Genomic DNA, 21,804 nt, shown 5'->3' on the forward strand with positions numbered 1-21,804 from the left:
TGGTAGTTCATTCAAGAAGAATCATGTGCATCAGGGTCCTGACACATCCTTGTGATTCTGCTCACCTGCCTATAAGTAGGTAGCATATTCCTAGGCATAGATAATGGGATACAGCTCATCACATTGGATATAAACAGGATATTATGAAAGCTTGAGGCTATAAGAGGGAGAAAACTAGAGAAAGTCAAATAGCTACTATGTATCATACTCCTAAGGAGTGTGGGTATTTTCTTATATCTGAATCATCACAAGAGTTCTATGAAGAAAGGCAAAGGCATTATTGTCTCCAACCCTTCTACCCTATACTGGCGGTTAGGAGTTTAGGGGACAGAAAGTTCTGCGGAAGCTTCTCTTTATGGCATTCTTCAGCTCCTTATTCCTAAGACTGAAAATAATTGGGCTAAGAAAGGGGGTGAAGACTGTATAAGTGGTGGTCATCAGAATGTTACTGTCCATAGAATGGGTTCCCTTGGTCTTGAGGTAGATGAGGGAGGCAAAACCGTAGTGCACGACCACTATGGTGAGGTGGGAGACACAGGTGGAGAAGGTCTTGTGCCGGCCCTCAGCAGAGGGGATCCTCAAGATGGCAGCCACGATGAAGACATAGGAGAGGAAGATGAGGAATAAGCACCCCATCAGGGCCGTGACACAGGCCAGGATCACACCCAGGGTGAGAGAGGCTGTCTCTTTCCCACAGGCCAACTTCAAGAGGGAAAAAATATGGCAGAAAAAATGATGAATCTCATTGGACCCACAAAAGGTGAGATGAAAAACTATCAGTGTCACCATCATCCCCATGACTGAGCCACCGGCCCAGCAGCAGGACACAAGACGGGCACAGTCATGGGTGCTCATGAGCGTGTTGTAGCGCAGGGGGTGGCAGATGGCCACGTAGCGGTCATAGCCCATGATCATGAGCAGGAAGGAGTGGGTGTAGCCAAACGTAAAGGAGAAGAACATCTGGCTGGCACAGGCCACAAAGGTGATGGAGCGGTGGGTGGACAGCATGTCCGCCAGCATCCAAGGGGTAATGGTCACAGTGAACATGATCTCGGAGATGGAGAGGGCACACAGGAAGAGGTACATGGGGGTGTGTAGGCTGCGGTCCCTCCAGACGGTGCCCATGATGAGCAGGTTCCCCAGCAGTGTGAACAGGTACATCAGCAGGTACAGCAGGAAGAAGGAGGGCAGGAGCTGCTGAGGGAAGTTGGAGAAGCCGATGAGGATGAATTCAGACGCTGTGCTGTAGTTCTGACCAGACGAGGATGCTGCATCTGGGGAGATGAGAAGCAGAATGAAGGCCCAGTGGTTAAAACATAGGCTCTAGCATACATTAAAGGCCAATTAAAGAGCTCTATACTATACATTGGGCTTTCCTGGTAGCTCAGACAGTAAAGCGTCTGCCTACAATTCGGGAGACCCGAGATCGATCCCTGGGTTGGGAATATCCCCTGGAGAAGGAAATGGCAACCCACTCCAGTATTCTTGCCTGGAAAATCCAATGGGCTGAGGATCCTGGTAGGCGACAGTCCATGAAGTTGCAAAGAGTTGGACACGACTGAGCGACTTCACTCACTTCACTATACTATACAGATGGAGAAGGAAATGGCAACCCAATCCAGTATTCTTGCCGGGAGAATCCCATGGACAGAGGAGCTTGCCAGGCTACAGTCTATGTGGTCACAAGAGGCAGACATGACTGAGCGACTAAGCACATACTATACAGAGAAGTTGGACTTCCCCAGTGGCTCAGACAGTAAAGTATCTGCCTCCAATTCAGGAGACCAGAGTTTGATCCCTGGGTTGGGAAGATCTCCTGGAGTAAGGCATGGCAATCCACCCCAGTATTCTTGCCTGGAGAATACCATGGACAGAGGAGTCTGGCAAGCTATAGCCCATGAGGTCACAGAGTCAGACAAGATGATCAGCTAACATTTTCACTTCACTTCTTTTTTCTTACCATGCAGGAAGCCCCCTACTATAAACCTTCAAGTTGTAAACTTTCAAAGATATGAGCCTGTGTTCAAATGTCCACTCACATAAGTTAGTTCACATATCTGGTGAGACCTGCTATACTTTTCAAGGTACTGTGCTCTAAGATTTAAAATGTTTTCTTTATTTTTTGTGTTTATTTATTTTCTATGTATTTTTTTTTGTGAAAAGTATTATAAGCTGGTAATGGTACAGTATTGTATAGACAGTTGTGTTAGTTGGGTACCTAAGCTAACTTTGTTGGACTTGAAAGAAAACTACCCTTGTGAACGCACTCTGGTAATGGAACTCATTTGTATGTAGGGGGCTTATCGTATATCCATTTGCTTAACTTCTCTGGGCCACACAGTCTCCATCAGTAAGTTGGAATAAATCATTATAGCTTTTGACATTCAGCATTGTGATAAACATCAATGAATTAAGTGCTTAAGACATAGTTTTGGCTCCTGGGTGTTTATTAACACTGATGAAAAGAAGTAAAATATCTAGGTTTGTAATTAAGACAGACATAGATGATCAGAGTCATAGTTTCTTGAATACTGTGCCTGTTCTAGATTGGATTTCAGATTTATAAAAACAATTTTTTATCTGAGAGATTTTTCTTTTAATTGAGTAACCCGTTCGTCTTTGTTTCAGTACTGTCTTATTTTAGTACTGAATTCATTTCTGCCATTGTATCCTGTGTGCATGTATATGCATGCATGTTAAGTGGCTTCCAACTCTTTGTGACCCTACAGACCGCAACCCACCAGGCTCCTCTGTCCATGGGGTTCTCCAGGTAAGAATACTGGAGTGGGTTGCCATGCTCTCCTCCAGGGGATCTTTCTAACCCCTGGATCGAACTCACATCTCTTATGCCTCCTGCATTGGCAGGCAGGTTCTTTACCACTAGGGCTACCTGGAAAGCCTGTGTCTGATAAGTCACTCAGTCATGGCCAACTATTTGTGATGCCATGTACTGTAGCCTGCCAGGTTTCTCTGTCCATGGAATTTTCCAGGCAAGAATATTGGAGTGTGATGCCATTTCCTACTTCACTGGGAAGACTATATATGCAATCTGAAGAGAAACCAGATTTTATATATATATATATATATATATATATATATATATATATATATATCTATATATATATATATATATATCTTCTAAAGAAATTGAAGAGAACATTTGAAAATAAAAGGATGAGTGAATATATGCCAAGCAAATGTTCACCAAAGGAAAATGAAGAAGCAATGCTGAAAGCAGAAAAAATGGAATTTAATGAAATAATAATCATAAAATCTCTGTTACCATATGCCAGTAAGAGGAACCAGGTTCCCTGGAGAAGTGGTCTGTGCATGGATGCAAATCTAGAACATCTCTCCAACAGTGCAATGGAACTTTCACTGAACAGTGTGTTAGTGCTAAAGGATACTGGAACCAGACTGAAAATGTGCCCATTGGCATAGCTGAGCACCAGAAAGAGTGATCATGTGCAGATGATGGAGGAACAAGCTAAAGGATGCCAAGAAGAAGCAATTAGGAAATCCAGAATGTGAAAACTTTCAAAGAACAATTAGTTGAACCTCATCAGCAAGTCAGAGTCATGAAAAGGGTGAAGAGAAATTCAAGGGACAGAACAATCACATCCAGCATAGGGTACTAGATATGATGTGGATTTAGATAAGCTAGTTGTAAGGTGTTATTAAGGATATAGAGAAGATTTTGATTTGTTATAGGTGAATGATGAAGTATAAATAATATGAAGAGATCATTCTTAATTTAGTTATTAACTTTAAATATGAGCTTGTTAATTTGGCTATGAAGGAAAATAGTATTTTAAATACATGCTGAAATTAAAAAATTGCACACATGTGCACAACAAGGAAGAAAGAAGAATATTTTATGAAGATATTAGAACATTGTAACAACCTGATAGATATAAATAACCTATATAACTGACTCAGTGGACATGAACTTGAGCAAACTCTGGGAGACAGTGGACAGGACAGCCTGACATGCTGCAGTCCATGGGGTCGCAAAGAGTCAGACACGACTTAGCAACTGAACAACAACAACAATGTACCGTAGATAATTAATAAAGAAATAATGAACGCAACTTTCAGTGAAATAGATATGAGACAGAAATATATAAACTGAAACTAGATAGGTAGATTTTAAAACTGAGGTTGCAAGTTTTGATAGTCTAGAAATGCAATTTGGGAATTATTAATTATTATGCAATAATAATATTCATTCATTAGCTCCTGAATATACTTAGGCTCTTCACCAAGCAAAGACTAAAGATAATTTTCAACCATATAGAGAATTTTAACAAAACTTGGCCTTCTGTTTGAACATAGAGCAAATCTCCATACACTTCAAAGTATAAATACTATATAGATTGTAGTGCATTAAAATTGGAAATCAGTAGAGAAGTAATGCCTTTCCAAATTCTAAAAGTTAGGAACTCAATATAATATTAAATAATGTTTTTTCTGTAGCAAGTCATAAAATGAATGAAGAAATCTTTGTAATTAAATAATTTAATCATCAAATGTCAAATTTTTAAGCTAAAAGAGTACTGTCATGGGGAACACACTGCTTTAAACATACATGTACATATGTGTCATAAGACTTTATTCAGGAAACAAATCATTCTTAATACAGCCAAAATAAAACAATTGGAAAAGATTAATAAGATAGAAACAAGGAGAAAATTGCCAATGAGAAAACACAAAATTAAAATTGGAAAATAGCTACAGAAATAAATGACATTTCTAAATAAATGAAAATAATAAGAAAAATATGTTAAGAAATTGAAAACAATAAATGAAATGAATAAATTCTCAGAAACATGTACAATTTCAGAGCTGGTTCAGGAAATAGACACCGTGGATATTTAAAAAGTTTTAAAGAAGTTGAAATGATTAAAGACTTTCTCTTTCTATAATCATTAGCCCCAGTAGGTTTATAAGTGAATGTTCATAAATTTTTAAAGAACAGTTGATGAATACTTTATATATATTCTTCAAAGTATAAATAAATAGCAGATAGTTGAAATCTGCCATGCTCATTTCAATATGTTAATGCAATCTTGATTCTAAAACTAGGTCAGAATGTTTATAATTATGGACTCATTTTACCTATTTACCTATTTATGTAGATTTGAAAATCCATTATATGATATTACCAAGTCAAATGCAATAGTGTAGTAAAAATCATCTAGTGTGATCAAGTGGTATTGGTTTATCCCATGAATGACAGGATGCATAGCATCAGATAACCTATCGTGTGATTCATCATATAAACTAAAAAATTATATAAGTATTTTGATCAAGTAAAGAACATATTTTCTAAAATTCAACAATTGTGACTTTTTATTCAATTGACATATAAGATATTAGTTTCAGGTGCACAACACAATAATTTGTTATATATCTATGACTTTTAAAAAATCCTTTTGCAACATGAAATCAAAGGGAACTTTCTTAGCTAGATAAAGAGAATATACTACAAAACTAAAAAGTAGTATACTAAGTGGGGGAGCTTATGTGTATTATTTTAGGATCAGAAGCAATTCAAGGTTACTCACTCTCTCTGCTGTTCTTTAACATGGAACTGAAAGTCGTGAATGATGCTACAAGGAAAGAAAAAGAAATATATATAATATAACCTTAAACTTCTCTAATTAGCCTCATCAATTTAAAAAATATATTAAAAATCCATTTAAAATTGCATATAGAGAACAGTACATAACTTGCAAGAATACATGCAAATCTAAGAGTACACATGGAGTATTTTGAAATGATTGTCAAAACAAGAAGGAAATGGGGTGAAAAAAATGAAATACATTCATGAAATATGAGAAGGATCTTGGGCAAACCCATGATGATCAAAGCTGCAAACTGAAAATACCATTGATTCAAACCTCAGCAGCTGAAGTCCATAATAAAGTTTTTAAAATATATTTTTGTGAATAATTTGAGTTATGTTGCTGCCCAGAGCTCCTAAACTCCCTGACTCTGAGACAAGGCTCCCCCTCATTGCATACCCTAGTCACCTCATTAAGGCATTATCTCAAGAATACCCCACAGTAAGGGTCAGCCTGGAACTGGGAGGACACAGAATTTCGCCAAAGCAGTGAGGACCTTAGCTGGAGTGAAGATGCTCTATGGAGTGAGGAAGATGCATTTATGGCCAAAAAATTCTTCTGACCATCTATGCACTCCACCAAGAAACCAAGACATTGATGTCAATCCCCAGGAGGTTGATCCAACCTCCACTCTTTTCTCCAGTTCCTGCCTCACTCCTGCAGTCTGCAGTCAGCCGTCTTCCATGCTTCATCCCTGCATCCACTCAACGTTCTCCTTCCCCAAGAAGTACTCAGTCTCTCCCACTCCTCTACATTCACATGGCTCCATCTCCTCTCTCCTGAATCACCCTCCACACTCCTCCTCTGTCCCCTCCTCTGCCCCCACTCCATTCTGATTTCCAGAGAAAATTTTCTGAAACATGCACAAGGTAAGCAGTCCTCAGACCCAGCGTTCAAATCCCTGCTCCCTCTGTGTATGTTTGACAAAGAACTTTAGAGCTCTGAGTCTCCTCTCTGAAAAATCAAGGTTCCTAGAGAACTGCTTTCAGTGGGCCCATGAGGATTCACATAGAGGGCTCAGAGTTTACCTCTGAGTAAAAATAGATACCATTTAAATGTTATCACAGACTTTGAGATGGTGCTCCTTCTTCAGATTGGTTTTCTGCCATCCTCTATCAGATGTCACCAGTTGACCCCATTCTAAACTCACGATCTCTGACCTCAGTGGAGTACTTAGTCCCCCAGTAGCCACATAACACTGTCCCCCCACCCCCAGAAGGCTGGTCCAACCTCCACTCTCTTCTCCAGCCCCTCCCTCACCCCAACAGTCTGCCTTCCTACCTCCGGTTTGGTGGAACGGTGAACCTTGAGATTGGTCTCTGCCAATTCCTCTGACAGGTGAACAGAATTCTGTTTCCTCTGGTCTCACAGAGAATGGTTGAGGTGTTGAGCAAACATCACACATGTCACTGAGTGCATCCAATTCATACTTATGTTTCCCCCAGAGCCTCCCCTTAAGTTTAGCACCAGTCCAAGACACAGCAGCTGAGACAAAATATACCTAAAGCACAGTTTCTCAACCTCCCACTACTCATGATTTTTGGGGCCAGATCATTTCTTGGCTGTCCTTCTCATTGTACAATGCTTAGCAGCATCCCTAGTCTGAACTTAACAGATGAAAGGAGCATCCCTCCCCCACAATGAGTCATAACAATAAAAAATTATCAAGACATATTAACTTCTCATCTACTTGCTTTCTTCTCTGCAATCACCCTCTGTGGTTTTTCAGCTTTTTAACTTTATTGAGGTTTTCAATGGCTAAGTCGAAGATCTCTCTCAGTAAATGTCACATTGCACTTGAAAATACGTGGATTACTTTCTAATATCTTTTGATATTGATTTCTAACATAATTCCACAGTGATAAGAGAACAGACTCTATGATTTCAGTACCTTTAGACCATGAAATTTTTGCACCTTCTTTTATGTTCCTGGATTTGTTCCAGTGTCTCCTATATTACAGTCTATGGGAACTTGAATAGAATTTGTATCCTACTGTTGTGTGAAAATTGTACACATCTTAATTATGTTGAGTTGGTTCATGGTGCTTTTCAGGTTTACTATACCTTTCTACTTTTCTATATATTCACTCTATTAATTTTTGAGAGTTTGATATTGAAACTCCAACTAAAAATCTTAATTTGTCTACTTAAAAAAGTAATTGTAATAGATAGCATAACTAAAGAATCCACCTGCAATTCAGGAGATGTGGGTTGGATCCCTGGGTCAGGAAGATCCCCTGGAGAAGGGAATGGCAACCCACTCCAGTAATCTTGCCTGGAGAATCCCATGGAGAGGGGAGTCTTGCAGGCTACAGTCCTGGGGTCGCAAAGAGTCAGACATGACTGAGCAACTAACATTGCTTCCTGCAAATTTGTTCTGTGTTCTAAGTCTCCTGTAATTATGTTATCATACTTTCATAATGAAAAACAAATAAATGAAATTTAAAAAATTATCAAGACATATCCAAATGTCCAGTGCCAGACAGAATCGCCCTGGGCTGAGAACTGCTGACCTAGAAGCTGCAAAGGGCACCTAGGCTAAGCTAAAGCTAGGGACCCAGATGGGCAAACAGGAATGATTCCCAGGAGCCTCCCAAAGCTACAGTCCTCTATTACAACTCTTCTCTCTGGCCCTGACCTCATCCCCAGGCTGAGCAGTGCTACCAACAGCTGTAGGATTCTGCTTTCCTACCCTCTCCCTCCTCTGCTTGAGGGAGGTCCTTCTCTGCTTGAGTTGCCTCTTCCAAGAAATGGCCAGCAGGGAAGGAGAGAAGAAGCTCTCCTGCTTGTTGCTGTCAGCAGCATCCACAGGCAGATGTGGGGACAGATGTAAGTTCTCCCGGAACGGATACACTGTGCTTTATGCCTGCTGCAGGCTCCAGGAGACTCTTCCCAAGAGCCCCTTCATGAAACCAGCCTGGATGTGCAGTCTTCAAGGTCAGGAGATGCTGGAGGAACTGCAGGGGACCTTCTGGGATCTGCAGTCTCTACTTCCTCCCCCACCTACCCATTCAAAGTGAAGACTCCTGGTTGCCTCTCTCTGACCCTGGAGACCTCAGCCCTGACTGAGGGTAGAAAAGCTCCCAGTCTTGGGGGAGACAGAGCTGGATACAGATGTCTTCAACCACTTGGGATCAAGGTACTGTCAGGAGAGCAGGAGCCCAGAATGGGAATCCAGGGCTCTGCCCTTGGGTAAAGACAGTTGGAAGGCTTCCCAGAATAAGGGTAATTTGGAGCTGAGTCTTGGAGAGTGGTTTTCTCTTGGGCTCAGACTGTAAAGAATATGCGTGCAATGAGGAAGACCAGGTTCAGTCCCTGGGTTGGGAAGATCCCCTTGAGGAGGAAATGACAACCCACTCCAGTATTCTTTCTTGGGAAATTCCATGGACATAGGAACCTGCTTGACTACAGTCTACAGGGTCGCAAAGAGTTGATATGACTGAGCAACTAATACCTTACTCTTGGGCAATATAGGTATGCTGTTCTCTAGCCAGACTGGAAAACCTCACCTTCTTCCTGATCAAGTTCTACACTAATCCCATTGCCCTGCTGATCCAAGCCAGGAAGCCTGATGTTAGCATAAGCCACCCTGGGATAAAATATAATAATTAGATCCTTCAGTTTTTGCCCATGGCTCCTTACAGTCAGCTTAGGAGTGATAGTATCTTTTTTATGCTGATTGCTAATGAAATGATAAGGGCTTACAGGCTGCTAGGTAGCTACAGGATGGATCTGGTCTCCAGAATACCAAGGCAAGATTTAAAAAGATTGGGACATTCAACCCCACTCCCTAGATCTCTAGGGAGAGAAGAGGGCATGTAGATTGATTTAAGCATCAGTGCCAATGATTTAATCAATCAGGGGCTCTGAACTGATCCCTTTACAGAAAATCCCCAAATGGGGTTTCCAGGCTGATGAGCGTATGGAGCTGCTGGTAAGTGGGGTGCCTCCAGGGAGGGCAAGGAAGCTCCTTATTCCCTCCCTCATAATTTCCCCTTCGTTTCTCTTCCATTTGTCTGTTCCTGAGTTGTGTCTTTTATAATAAACTGGTAATAGGAATTTAAAGCACTTTTCTGAGTTCTTTGAGTTATTTTAGCAACTACTTTATATAGGATGTGAAAGGGGAGGGATGGATTGTGGATACCTCCAACTTTCTAGGTAGTGAAGACTGGCAGCCAAAGTGGGAGCACTCTTGTGGGACTGAGCCCTTCTCCTGTGAGTTCGGACACCAGTTGCAGGTTGTGAGTGTCCTAACTGAATTGTAGGACGTTATTAGTGTACAGAGAGTGGGAGAATTGACCTCCTTTCCTACAGAAAAAAGTCACACATATAATGTCATAAATGTTCAGCAGTGTCGTCTTCTCAGCCTTGTAATCAGCCTCAATTCTGGCCACTCAGCTCATCCTGGATGCCCTCACCTATCTCCCCACCTCCTCCTCTCCCCAATACTCCCTGAATCTCCTTATACCAATCTCTGCCCTCAGCAGCCTACTCCCCTCACAGCAGCCAGAAAGGGCTCTCTGCATACAAGAATCTGACCACGTTGCTTGTGTCTGAAACCAGCTCCTTGGTACAACCATCTTGGAAAACTGACTGGCAGTATCTATTCAAGCTGAACATAGATCTCTGCTATGACTCATATGACTCCACTATGGTTTTCCCTGGTGGCAGAGTGGTAAAGAACACACCTGCCAATGCAGGAGATGTGGGTTCAATCCATGAGTCAGGGAGATCCCCTGGAGAAGGAAATGACAACCCACTCCAGTAATCTTGCCTGGGAGATCCCATGCACAGAGGAGCCTGGTGGGCTACAATCTATGGGGTCGCAAAAGAGTCAGATACAACTTAGCAACTGAGCAACAACAACATGATTCATTAATTACACGTTTAGGTACAGACCCAATGGAACACAAATGTATTATCCATTAAAGGAAATGTACTAGATGTTCATAGGAATACCATTCATAGGAATCCCAAAGTGGAAACAACCCAAATGTTTATGAGTATGTTTAGCTCATGCAATATCTTCCAGTTATTTAATCTATGTATTATAGAAATATTTTGAGTACCCTATTGCCAATGGAACAAACTCTTCAGGTGGCCTTCATGATCTTGCATGCCCTTGATTTTTCCACCTTTATGCCTACATATCCCAGAAAGCCCCTAGCCACCTTCAACTCTCCAGGGTTCACCAGACATAACATTGTGCCCAAATGCACTATGCGTCTGCACCCTCAACTTTTACACTTGCTGTGCCTTCTTAGAAACCCCTCTTTCCTGCCTGTCTTTTCTGGATCACACCTCCTTACCCTTCAGGTCTTGTGTTAAGCCTGAACCCCTCTGTTGTTGTTGTTCAGTTACTAAGTTGTGTCCAACTCTTTGTGAACCCCATGGACTGCAGCACGCCAGGCTTCCCTGTTCACCACCTTCTAGAGTTTGCCCAAATTCATGTCCATTGAATCAGTGATGTTAACCAACCATCTCAACTTCTGCCACCCCCTTTCCCTTTTGTCGTCAGTCTTTCCCATCATCGGGGTCTTTCCCAATGAGTCAGCGGTTCATAGCAGGTGGCCAAAGTATTGGAGCTTCAACTTCAGCATCAGTCCTTCCAATGAGTAACTCCCTCCAGAAGGCTTCAAAGCTACAGGCTGGTCTTTGACCTGCACTTAGCTCTCACAGGCCCCTAGGATTCTCTCATCATACCGCTGACCATATTTTGTTTTTATCACCACACACCTGTAAAGCAGTGATTCCCCATTCTGTCCCACTTTTCAGCTCCTTGAAACCACCAATTTGTTTTCTGTCCTGATTTCACCTGTTCTAGACACTTCACATAAATGCATTCGCATAATATGTGTCCTTTTGTGTCTGGCTTCTTTTACAATTCATCCATGTTGCATCATGTATCAGGACATGATGGCTTTTTTGCTTGTCTTTTTTTTGGGGGGGGGAGTGGCTGAATTATGCTACATTATATGGACATACCATATAGTGTTTATCCACTAATCCATTAATGGACATTTGTTGTTAACCCTTTGAGATTTCCCTTGTTTAAAAAAAAAAAATGAATTCATGTATGCATTTAGGAGAATGCTTGTAATATTTTATTCATTACTTCTAGTGTTTTGTAGAAGGAGTCCTGTCAGATTTTCTAGACTTTAATATTCAATGATTTAAGCATCTTTATGAATCTTACCTTTTTCTGTCCAGAAAAAATCTTTGACAATTCACAATGTCTCCAGTTATGTCTATGTTGTTGTTGTTTAGTCGCTAAGTCATGTCTGACTCTTGCAACCCTAAGAACTGTAGCCCACCAGGCTCCTCTGTCCATGGGATTTCCCAGGCAAGAATACTGGAGTGCATTGCCATTTCCTTCTCCAGGGGAATCTCCCTGACTGGGAGATCAAACTTGTGTCTCCTGCATTGGCAAGCAGATTCTTTACCACTGAGCTACCTGGGAAGCCAAGTTATGTGTATATCGTATCAACTGTGTGGCCAGTACACTGGTATTGAATAATACCTTAATTTACATTTACTTCCATAAAGTAAGATGAGTACCTCAATATAGTTTTAATTAATGCCTATGCTCATTAACAACAAAAAGTACCATCATTTTCAAATGTTTTTCTTTCCAAAATAGTTCTTCTAAATGAAGCAACTGAACTTAGACTAAATCAACTGTGCAGGTTCACAGAGCCCAAACAACTAGAGTAACATTTAAAACCCAGGTTGTCTGAGTAGTAAAGCAATTTAAATGTCTCCTGATGGATAGGTGGATAAAGAAAATGTGGTCCATACATACAATAGAATATTATTCAGTCTTATAAAAAGAAATTAACTCTTCCGTATGAGACAATGTGAATGAACCTTGAGGACATTATGCTAAGTGAAAGAAGGCAGTCACAGAAGAATAAATACTCTATAATTCCCCTTGCATGGGGCTTCCCAGGTGGCACAGTGATAAAGAATATATATACATACATATATATTCATATATATATGTATGTATGTATATATATAGTCATAGCAGCATTGTTCTTTTTTAAATTTTTATTTTATACTGAAGTATAATTGATTTACAATGTTGTCTTAGTTTCAGGTATATAGCAAAGTGATTCAGTTATAAATGTATTTATTCTTTTCCCATAGAGGTTATTACATAATATTAAGTAGCGTGCCCTCTACCATAGTGTAGGTTCTTATTGGTTATCTATTTTATATATACTAGTGTGTATGTCAACGGAGAAGGCAATGGCAACCCACTCCAGTGTTCTTGCCTGGAGAATCCCAGGGATGGGGGAGCCTTGTGGGCTGTTGTCTCTAGGGTCGCACAGAGTTGGACACGACTGAGGTGACTTAGCATCAGCAGTGTGTATGTCAAACTGAAGCTCTTAATTCCCCCTTCCAACATTTCCTCTCTGATAAGCATAGATTTTTTTGACATCTGTGAGTTTGTTTCTGTTTTTAATTAACAATTTAAAAATGAGCAATTCAGTAGGATTTATCGCATGTACAATGTTGTACAACTATCACATCTACCTCATCCCAAAACATCTCCTTCACCGCAAAGAGACCTCATGCTCATTAAATAGCCACTCCCCATTCTCCACTCCCCTAGCCCCCAGAAACCACTATCTACTTCCTGTCTCTATGGATTTGCCTATTCTGGACATTTCATATACCTGGAATTATATGATATGTTCCCTTTTGTGTCTGGCTTCTCTCAGTTACAGTGATGTTCTTGAGGTTCATACACTTTGTAGCATGTGTCGACACACAAAAAAAGCTGCTAGGAAAAAGGTATTCTTTAGATTTTCACTTCTGATAGCAATACACCTACAGTTTCTCTTTTAAAAACAAAGATGACCAACATCATTAGTCATCAGGGAAATACAAATCAAAGCCACAATGAGATATCACTTCACTCTTACTGGAATGACTACATTTTTTTAAACAACGGGAAATAGCATGTGCTGGAAGGTATGTGGAGAAATGGAACTGCTGCTCTCAGGTCCTTGGGCTCCTTAATCAGTAGAAGTTAATAGAAGGCCAGATGAGAATTTCAAGTAAGACTTTACTGGGGCTCATGCTGCAGCAGGGGGGAGCAAAAACAAGAACAGGTGCCCTTGCTAGGTCCTCAGGTTCAGCGGGCGGAAGCGGGGGGCAATCAGGCTTCTTAAACCGGAGGCTGGGATCAGTGGGTTAGACAGGAGGCATAGCTTAGGTGGCTGCCCATCCCCTTGGCGGTGCTTTCATGTGCAGTTCCCTGCTTTTGCTCTTGGCATCTCAGAAAAGGCGTGTTGGGTTGTTGTCTTTTTGTATCTTATTGTTCATATTGCTCACACTGCACTTGCTTATTGGCGGTTATTTTTAGTCCCTTTTGGTTTCTTTGTATTCTGTTGCTCAAGGAGACATTTGACCGGTGCAAGCACTCCTGTAGGGCTGCCCAGGTGGCTCAGTAGTAAAGAATCCACATGCAACTCATAAGACCTGGGTTAGATCCCTGGGTCGGGAACATCCACTGGAGAAGGAAATGACGACCAGCTCCAGTATTTTTGCTTGGGAAATCCCAGGGATAGAGGTGCCTGGTGAACTAGAGTCTATGGGATCATAAAGAGTCAGACATGACTTGGTGACAAAACAGTGGGAACCTGGTCCCACTCTATCTCAGAACCACTATACATGGCTGGTGGGAATGTACAATGGTGCCAGCACTATGGAAACCAGTTCAGCAGTCCCTCAAAGTGATACGTACAATTAATATGTGACCCAGAAATTCCATATATGGATATGTACCCCAAAGAATTAAAAATAGGGACTCAAACATTTATCCATGAATGTTCACAGCAGCGCTATTCATAATAGCCAAAAGATGGAAAACAACTCAACCGTCCATTAACAGATGAATGGATAAACAAACTGAGGTGTATAAATACAATGTAATATTGTTCAGCCATTCAAAGGAATGAGTATCTCTTCATGTGTACTGAGAGACATTTGCATTCATTAGTTTGTCCCTGGAGCCAGACTACCTAGATTTGAATGCTAAATCTGCCACTTTAAGCTGGGTGGACAATGGACAAGTGAGAGTCTCTGCTTGCTTCCTCATTGGGCTTTTGTAAGAAGCATAGGATGTTGCATGCTCTGCCCAGCTCCAGCCACATTGCAAATCCTTAACACATTATAACTGTTTTCAAGGGGCTTCCCAGGTGGCACTAATGATAAAGAATCTGCTTGCTGATGCAGAAAATGCAATAGACAGTGGGTTGATCCTTGGGGTTGGAAGATCCCTTGAGGAGGAAATGGCAACTCACTCCAGTATTCTTGCCTGAAAAATTCCATGCACAAGAGGAGGCTGGTGGGCTACAGTCCATGGGGTCACACAGAGTCAGACATGACTGAATGCCTGAGAACACACACAACTGTTTTCAGGAATAACATATCTAAAATCTTGTTCATTGGAAAAACTGAGTTCCGTGCTAACCCTCTGGCAGCCAAAAGAGACAGATCTGAAGAATGGCAATGCTCTTGGGACAAAAACTCTTTCTCTCAGGGGTCCTAGACTCAAAGGCTTCACTGGGGAAGATGAGCTAATTGTAGTCACCTAACAAGTTTCTGTGGGGATCATACCCGAAGGCCAGAGATTCGGATATGAATCTGCTGGTGTGATTCTGCTGTGTGTTCTCTGAGAAAGCCTGCTCTTCATCCACAGTTGCAAGACAAAGTTGAGGCTGCAGGAACCCCACCCACCTGGAAACAGGACCCCTGAGGGGCTGAGAGGTCCTGGAATCTGATGGAGGTACAGTAGTCATTGGTTAATAAGGCATCAGGAAGACAAGCTGCAATTGAGCTTATCTCAGGCAAGATTCTTCCCCACAAAACTTAGGGGGACTCTCTGATCAGTTTCATCCACAAGGACTTGGGTTACCTGGTATCAGAGCCTCATAGATGGGTAGGGGTATTGTGAGTTGGTCAAGAGAGTGGATATTTGAATCAGAGCATGAGCTGGATCCCAGATCCATGCAGGAGTCAGGTTTGCAGCCTCAGCTGTTGACTCATGATATGGCTGAAGGTTAAATGGGATGATAATTGTTAAGAGGTTAGCTCACTGTGAATTGCATAGAATAAAAGTCACTGTACCACTCTAAGGACTTCCCTGGTGGCTCAGCAGTAAAGAATTCACCTGAAATGCAAAAGACACAAGAGACTCAGTTTCAATCACTGGGTCAAGAAGATCCCCTGGAGAAGGGCATGGCAGCCCACTCCAGTATTCCTGCTGGGAAATCTCATGGACAGAGAATCCTGGAGGGTTACAGTCCATGGGGTCAGAAAGAGTCAGACATGACTAAAGTAACTGAGCACACACGCACACTCGCAGGTACCACTCTAACTTAGTCAACTTATACACATGCTGAGGGGAGGAGAGAGTTTGGCAGGGTTTAACCTAGATCAGTGATCCTCAACTGGGGGAAATTTCTACTCCTGCTCAAGAGGTGTTATTCAAGATATTTCTGCTCCTTACACCTGGGGATAGGAGGAATGCAATTGACATTCAGTGGGTCAATGCCAGGTGTTCAATGTCCTACAATAATATATAAGATAGTCTGCACGACCAAAAAATATGATCCAGCATCAAATGTCAGTAGTGCCAGGATGAGAACCACTAGGCTCCACCCCAAAGAGGAGAGGTACAGGGAAGGGATCCCTGAAGAAGTGGAGGCAACTTAAGTGAGGTGAAGCTGGAGGCTAGAAGCTTCCAGGCAGGAGACAGCAGGGGCAAAGGACCAAAATGTTAAGTGCTTAGTTGTGACTCTTTTGCGACGCTATGGACTGCATAGCCTGCCAGGCCCCTCTGTCCATGGAATTCTCCAGGCAGAAATACTGGAGTGGGTAGCCATTCACTTCTCCAGGGGATCTTACTGACCTAGGGATTGAACCCAGGTCTCCTGCATTGCAGGCAGACTCTTTACCATCTGGGCCCAGGCACGGAAATGTTATGTACCTTGGCTAAATCACACAGCCAGTAAGTGGCAGAACTGGAACTGAAACCCAGGCGTATTTTCAGAGTTTGCCTTTAGTCACTCTTTTACTATTTTATTTTAAATATCAAACACTAGAAGTACCTAGGCTGTTTATTTTCATTTTATGTCTTTTATCCCTATCTTAAGTAAGAAATAATTGACAAAATTTTGTATAACTAAGGTGTAAGACTTGAAGTTTTGATACATGTATACACTCTGAAATAATTGCCAAAATCAAGCTAATTAACATAAGACTCTTTATTTTGATAATATCTCTAAGAGTTCCCACAAATAAAAATGTTTGTCCATATAACATATCAGCTATGGATTTAATCCCTTGATCCTACTTTCTCACTTAATCCTTAAAACAATCCTAAGGAATTAGAAAAATTAGTCCCGTGTAACATATGGGGAAACTAGGCTCAGTGTGGTTAAGTGAGATGCATCTTCAGGGATGGGTTTGAAAGAGCAGTGAGGTAACCTGTTTCCTTCCCATGGTTGACGCCCTGTTTCTGGCTCTAGATCTGCCTGGACATGGACAATCAGACCCAAGTCTCTGAATTCGTCCTCCTAGGCCTCTCCCAGCAGCCCCTGCAGAGACAGGTGCTCTTCAGCCTGTCCTTCATTCTGTATTTGAGCGGGTGCCTGGGGAATCTTCTCACCATCCTGGCCATCGTCTTGGACCCTCACCTCCACAGCCCCATGTATTTCTTCCTCAGCAACTTGTCTCTTCTTGACATCTGCTTTATCTCCACCACCATCCCCAAGATGCTGGTGAACCATCTGTGTGGGCTCACTACCATTTCCTTCTCAGCTTGCCTGGCCCAGATGTATTTCTTCATCGCCTTTGGGGCAGCCAACAGCATGCTTCTCTCGGCCATGGCTTATGACCGCTACCTGGCTGTCTGCAGCCCACTGCACTACGTGACAATCATGAGTGTCCTTCGGTGTGCCTTGCTGGTGGTGATACCCTGGATCTCAGCCAACCTCATCTCCATGGTCCACACTGTCCTGATGTCCCACTTGTCCTTCTGCACCAATAGGATCCCACACTTCTTCTGTGACCTCAATGCCTTGATCAAGCTCTCCTGCTCTGACACCCAAGTCAACGAGATGCTGGTGTTGGTCCTTGGGGGCTCAGTGGTCCTCATCCCTTTTGTGTGCATCATGGCCTCTTACACACCCATTGCTGTGACTGTGTGGAAGGTGCCTTGTGTCCAGGGCAGGTGGAAAGCGTTCTCCACATGTGGCTCTCACCTTTGTGTTGTCTCTCTCTTCTATGGGACTATCATTGGGGTCTACTTCACCCCTGCATCTACACACACCACCCAGAAGGACATGGCAGCCACAGTGATGTACACCATGGTGACCCCCCTGCTGAACCCCTTCATCTACAGCCTGAGGAACCAAAACCTGAAGGGGGCCCTCAGGAAACTTCTCAGCAGGAACCCCTTTGCCCCAGCCTCTTTAGAGACTCTTTTTAGGCCTAATTGCTTTTGAAATAAACTGGATAGGGAAGCAGTGACAGATTTTATTTTCTTGGTCTCCAAAATCACTGCAGATAGTGAGTGCAGCCTTGAAATTAAAAGATGCTTCCTCCTTGGAAGGAAAGCTATGACAAACCCAGACAGTATATAAAAAAGCACACATCACTTCCAATAGTCAAGTACAGATGTGAAAGTTGGACCATAAATAAGGCTAAGGACCAAAGAATTGATGCTTTTAAATTGTGTTTCTGGAGGAGACTCTTGAGAGTCCCTTGGAGAGCCACAAGATCAAACCAGTCACTCCTAAAGGAAATCAACCCTGAATATTCATTAGAAAGACTGATGCTGAAGCTGAAGCTCCAATATTTTGGCCACCTGATTCGAAGAGCCGACTCATTGGAAAAGACCCTGATGCTGAGAAAGACTGAAGGCAAAAGGAGAAAGGGGCAGCAGAGGATGAGATGTTTGGATAGCATCACTAACTCAATGGACATAATTTGAGCAAACTCCAGGAAATAGTGGAGGACAGATGAGCCTGGAGTGCTGCAGTGTTGCAAAGAGTTGGACACGACTTAGTGACTGAACAATAATGACAACAATGCTTCCCAATATTAGAATGTTTTTCTTTTAAAGATAGAAACAATATATTTTTATTCACATAAGTACTTTATTGAATATATTTGACATACAACATTGTATAAATTTAAGGTGTATAAAGCATTACTTTGGCACATTTGTATGTAGCAATATGACTTCCATTGCAGTGATATTTTGCACCTCTGTCACATTAAACAATTTTCCTTTCTCTTAACTGGTGAGGATAATTCAGTTTTAGTTTTTGAGCTAGTTTTGTGATTGTAGTATAATATTGTTGTCTATATTGTTCACTAAATTCTCTGACTTATTTACTATTCATTGCAATTTTGTGCCCTTAAAAACATCAGTCTTACTACTCCACTCTTCCATTCCCTGGTAACTACCATTCTGGTCTTTACAGGTTTGATTATTTTTTTAGCTTCCAGATATAAGTGATTTCTGATTCCATATGGTATTTGTCTTTCTCTTTTTCACTTATCTCACTTCAGTTCAGTCACTCAGTCATATCTGACTCTTTGCGACCCCATGGACTGCAGCATACCAGTCTTCCCTGTCCATCACCAACTCCCAGAACTTTCTAAACCTATGTCCATAAGTCAGTGATGCCATCCAACCATCTCATCCTCTGATGTCCCTTTCTCCTTTTGCCTTTAATCTTTCCCAGCATCAGGGTCTTTTCCAATGAGCCAGCTCTTTGCATCAGATGGCCAAAGTATTGGAGGTTCAGCTTCAGCATCAGTCCCTCCAATGAATATTCAGGGTTGATTTTCTTTAGGAGTAACTGGTTTGATCTTGTTGCTGTCCAAGGGACTCTCAAGAGTCTTCTCCAACACTGCAGTTCAAAAGCATCAATTCTTCAGCACTCAGCTTTCTTTATGGTCCAATTCACATCTGTATACGACGATCAGAAAAACCATAGCTTTTACTATATCGACCTTTGTTGGCAAAGTAATGACTCTGCTTTTTAATATATTGTGTAGGTTTGTCATAGCTTTTCTTCCAAGGAGCAAGCATCTTTTAATTTCATGACTGCAGTCACCATTTTGGAGCTCAAGAAAATAAAGTCTGTTCCTGTTTCCATTGTTTCCCCACCGATTTGTCATGAAGTGATGGGACCAGATCTTAGCTTTTTTGAATCTTGAGTTTTAAACCAACTTTTTCACTCTTCTTTTTCACCTGCATCAAGAGGCTCTTTAGTTTCTCTTCAGTTTCTGCAGTTAGGGTGGTGTCATCTGCATACCTGAGGTTATTGATATTTCTCCCAGCAGTCTTGATTTCAGCTTGTGCTTCATCCAGCCCAGCATTTCGCAAGACGTACTCTGCATATAATTTAAATAAGCAGGGTGACTATATACAGCCTTGACATACTCCTTTCCTGATTTGGAACCAGTCTGTTGTCCCACGTCTGCTTCTAACCATTGCTTCCTGACCTGCATACAGGTTTCTCAAGAGGCAGGTCAAGCGGTCTGGTATTCCCATCTCTTTAAGAATTTTCCACAGTTTGTTGTGAGCCACACAGTCAAAAGCTTTAGCATAGTCAATAAAGCAGAAGTAGATGTTTTTCTGGAATTCTCTTGCTTTTTCTATGGTCCAACAGATGTTGGCAATTTGATCTGTGGTTTCCTCTGAATTTTCTAAACCCAGCTTGAACATTTGGAAGTTCTCAGTTCACGTACTATTAAAGCCTAGCTTGGAGAATTTTGAGCATTACTTCAGTAGCACTTGAGACGAGTGCGATTGTGCGGTAGTTTGAACATTCTTTGGCATTGCCTTTCTCTGGGATTGGCAGATGAAAATCGACATTGTTCAGTCCTGTAGCCACTGTTGAGTTTTCCAAATTTGCTGGCATATTGAGTGCAGCACTTTCACAGCATCACCTTTAGGATTTGAAATAACTCAGCTGAAATTCCATCACCTCCACCGGCTCTGTTTGTAGTGATGCTTGCTAAGGCCCATTTGACTTCACACTCCAGGATGCCTGGCTCTAGGTGACTGATCACACCATCGTGGTTATCTGGGTCATTAAGATCTTTTTTTATATGTGTGTGTGCATGCTCAGGCACTTCAGTCATGTCTAAAATCTTTGCAACCCTGTGGACTATAGCTTACCAGGCTTCTCTGTTCATGGGCTTCTCCAGGTAAGAATACTGGAATGAATTGTCATGCTCTCCTCCAGGGATTTCCCAGATAGTCAGTCCCTTACCCAGTTTGCCCTTCTCCCTATTTTCTCTTTGGTAACATCTACTTTTTTCCATATGTACATTTTTGTTTTTATTAGGTTTGGCTTGTCCACAAACCAAAATTTGGGGTTTTTTTTCTGGTTATTTGTTTATTAGTTTTTTATATTCCATGTATGAATGAAATTGTAAGGTATTTTTCTTTCTTCAGCTGACTTATTTCACTTAGCATAGTACCCTCAACATCCATCCATGATGTCATAAATGGCAGGATTTCACCTTTTAAGGATTATATATATATATATATATATATATATATATATATATATATATATATATATATACATGTTGAAGGTATTATGCTAAGTGAAATAAGTCAGCTGGAGAAAAACAAATACCATGCAATTTCACTCATACATGAAATATAAAAAATAATAAACAAAAAATGCCAAATAAACAGACAAACCAAATCAAATGAAAACAAACACATAGATATGGAAAACAAAGCAGATGTTGTCAGAGGGGAAATAGTGAGAAGGGAAAATTGGGTAAAGGGGTCAACTGTCTGTTGATGGACTACTGTTTAAATTGAATTATAACTGATGTGAAACATTATGTTAATGTAAGTTACAGGTGTATAATATAGTAATTTATAATTTTAAAATGTTATACCCATTTATTTTTATTATAAAATGCTGACTATATTTCCTATTCTGTACAGCATACCCTTATAGTTTATTTTATATGTAACAGTTTGTGCCTTTTACTTCCCTGCTCCTGAATTGTGCCTCCCCAGGGAGGTGCATGCATTAAGTATTCATGTAACCAGTAGTTTGTTCTCTACATCTAAGTTGGAGAAACTAAATTTTTGGTGATGAGCACACTATCAAGGGTC

The 21,804-nt window shown here is 41.4% G+C and overlaps 2 protein-coding genes across 2 annotated transcripts; one reads left to right on the top strand and one right to left on the bottom strand.

The window, feature by feature from the left end:
- Nucleotides 1-312: 312 nt before the first annotated feature.
- Nucleotides 313-6,319, bottom strand: LOC136154776 (olfactory receptor 10H3-like). The gene is made up of 2 exons (XM_065916964.1): nt 6,283-6,319; nt 313-1,274 (listed from the first exon to the last, which is right to left on the bottom strand). Exons 1-2 carry the CDS (start codon nt 6,317-6,319, stop codon nt 313-315), a joined length of 999 nt encoding a protein of 332 aa, XP_065773036.1.
- A 168-nt stretch (nt 6,320-6,487) lies between these two features.
- On the top strand, nt 6,488-18,148 carry LOC136154852 (olfactory receptor 1f45-like). The gene is made up of 2 exons (XM_065917013.1): nt 6,488-6,496; nt 17,171-18,148. Exons 1-2 carry the CDS (start codon nt 6,488-6,490, stop codon nt 18,146-18,148), a joined length of 987 nt encoding a protein of 328 aa, XP_065773085.1.
- The last annotated feature ends 3,656 nt before the right edge of the window (nt 18,149-21,804 follow it).

The sequence above is a fragment of the Muntiacus reevesi genome, chromosome 1 (genome assembly GCF_963930625.1).
Source record: "Muntiacus reevesi chromosome 1, mMunRee1.1, whole genome shotgun sequence".
Taxonomy (NCBI): domain Eukaryota; kingdom Metazoa; phylum Chordata; class Mammalia; order Artiodactyla; family Cervidae; genus Muntiacus; species Muntiacus reevesi.

Excerpts from the sequence above, each read along its gene's own strand:
- LOC136154776 (XM_065916964.1), bottom strand. The coding sequence starts at position 6,319 with ATGAAGCATGGAAGACGGCTGACTGCAGACTGCAGGA. Across the intron at positions 1,275-6,282 it reads GCTGACTGCAGACTGCAGGA|ATGCAGCATCCTCGTCTGGT; the intron begins GTGAGGCAGGAA and ends TCATCTCCCCAG.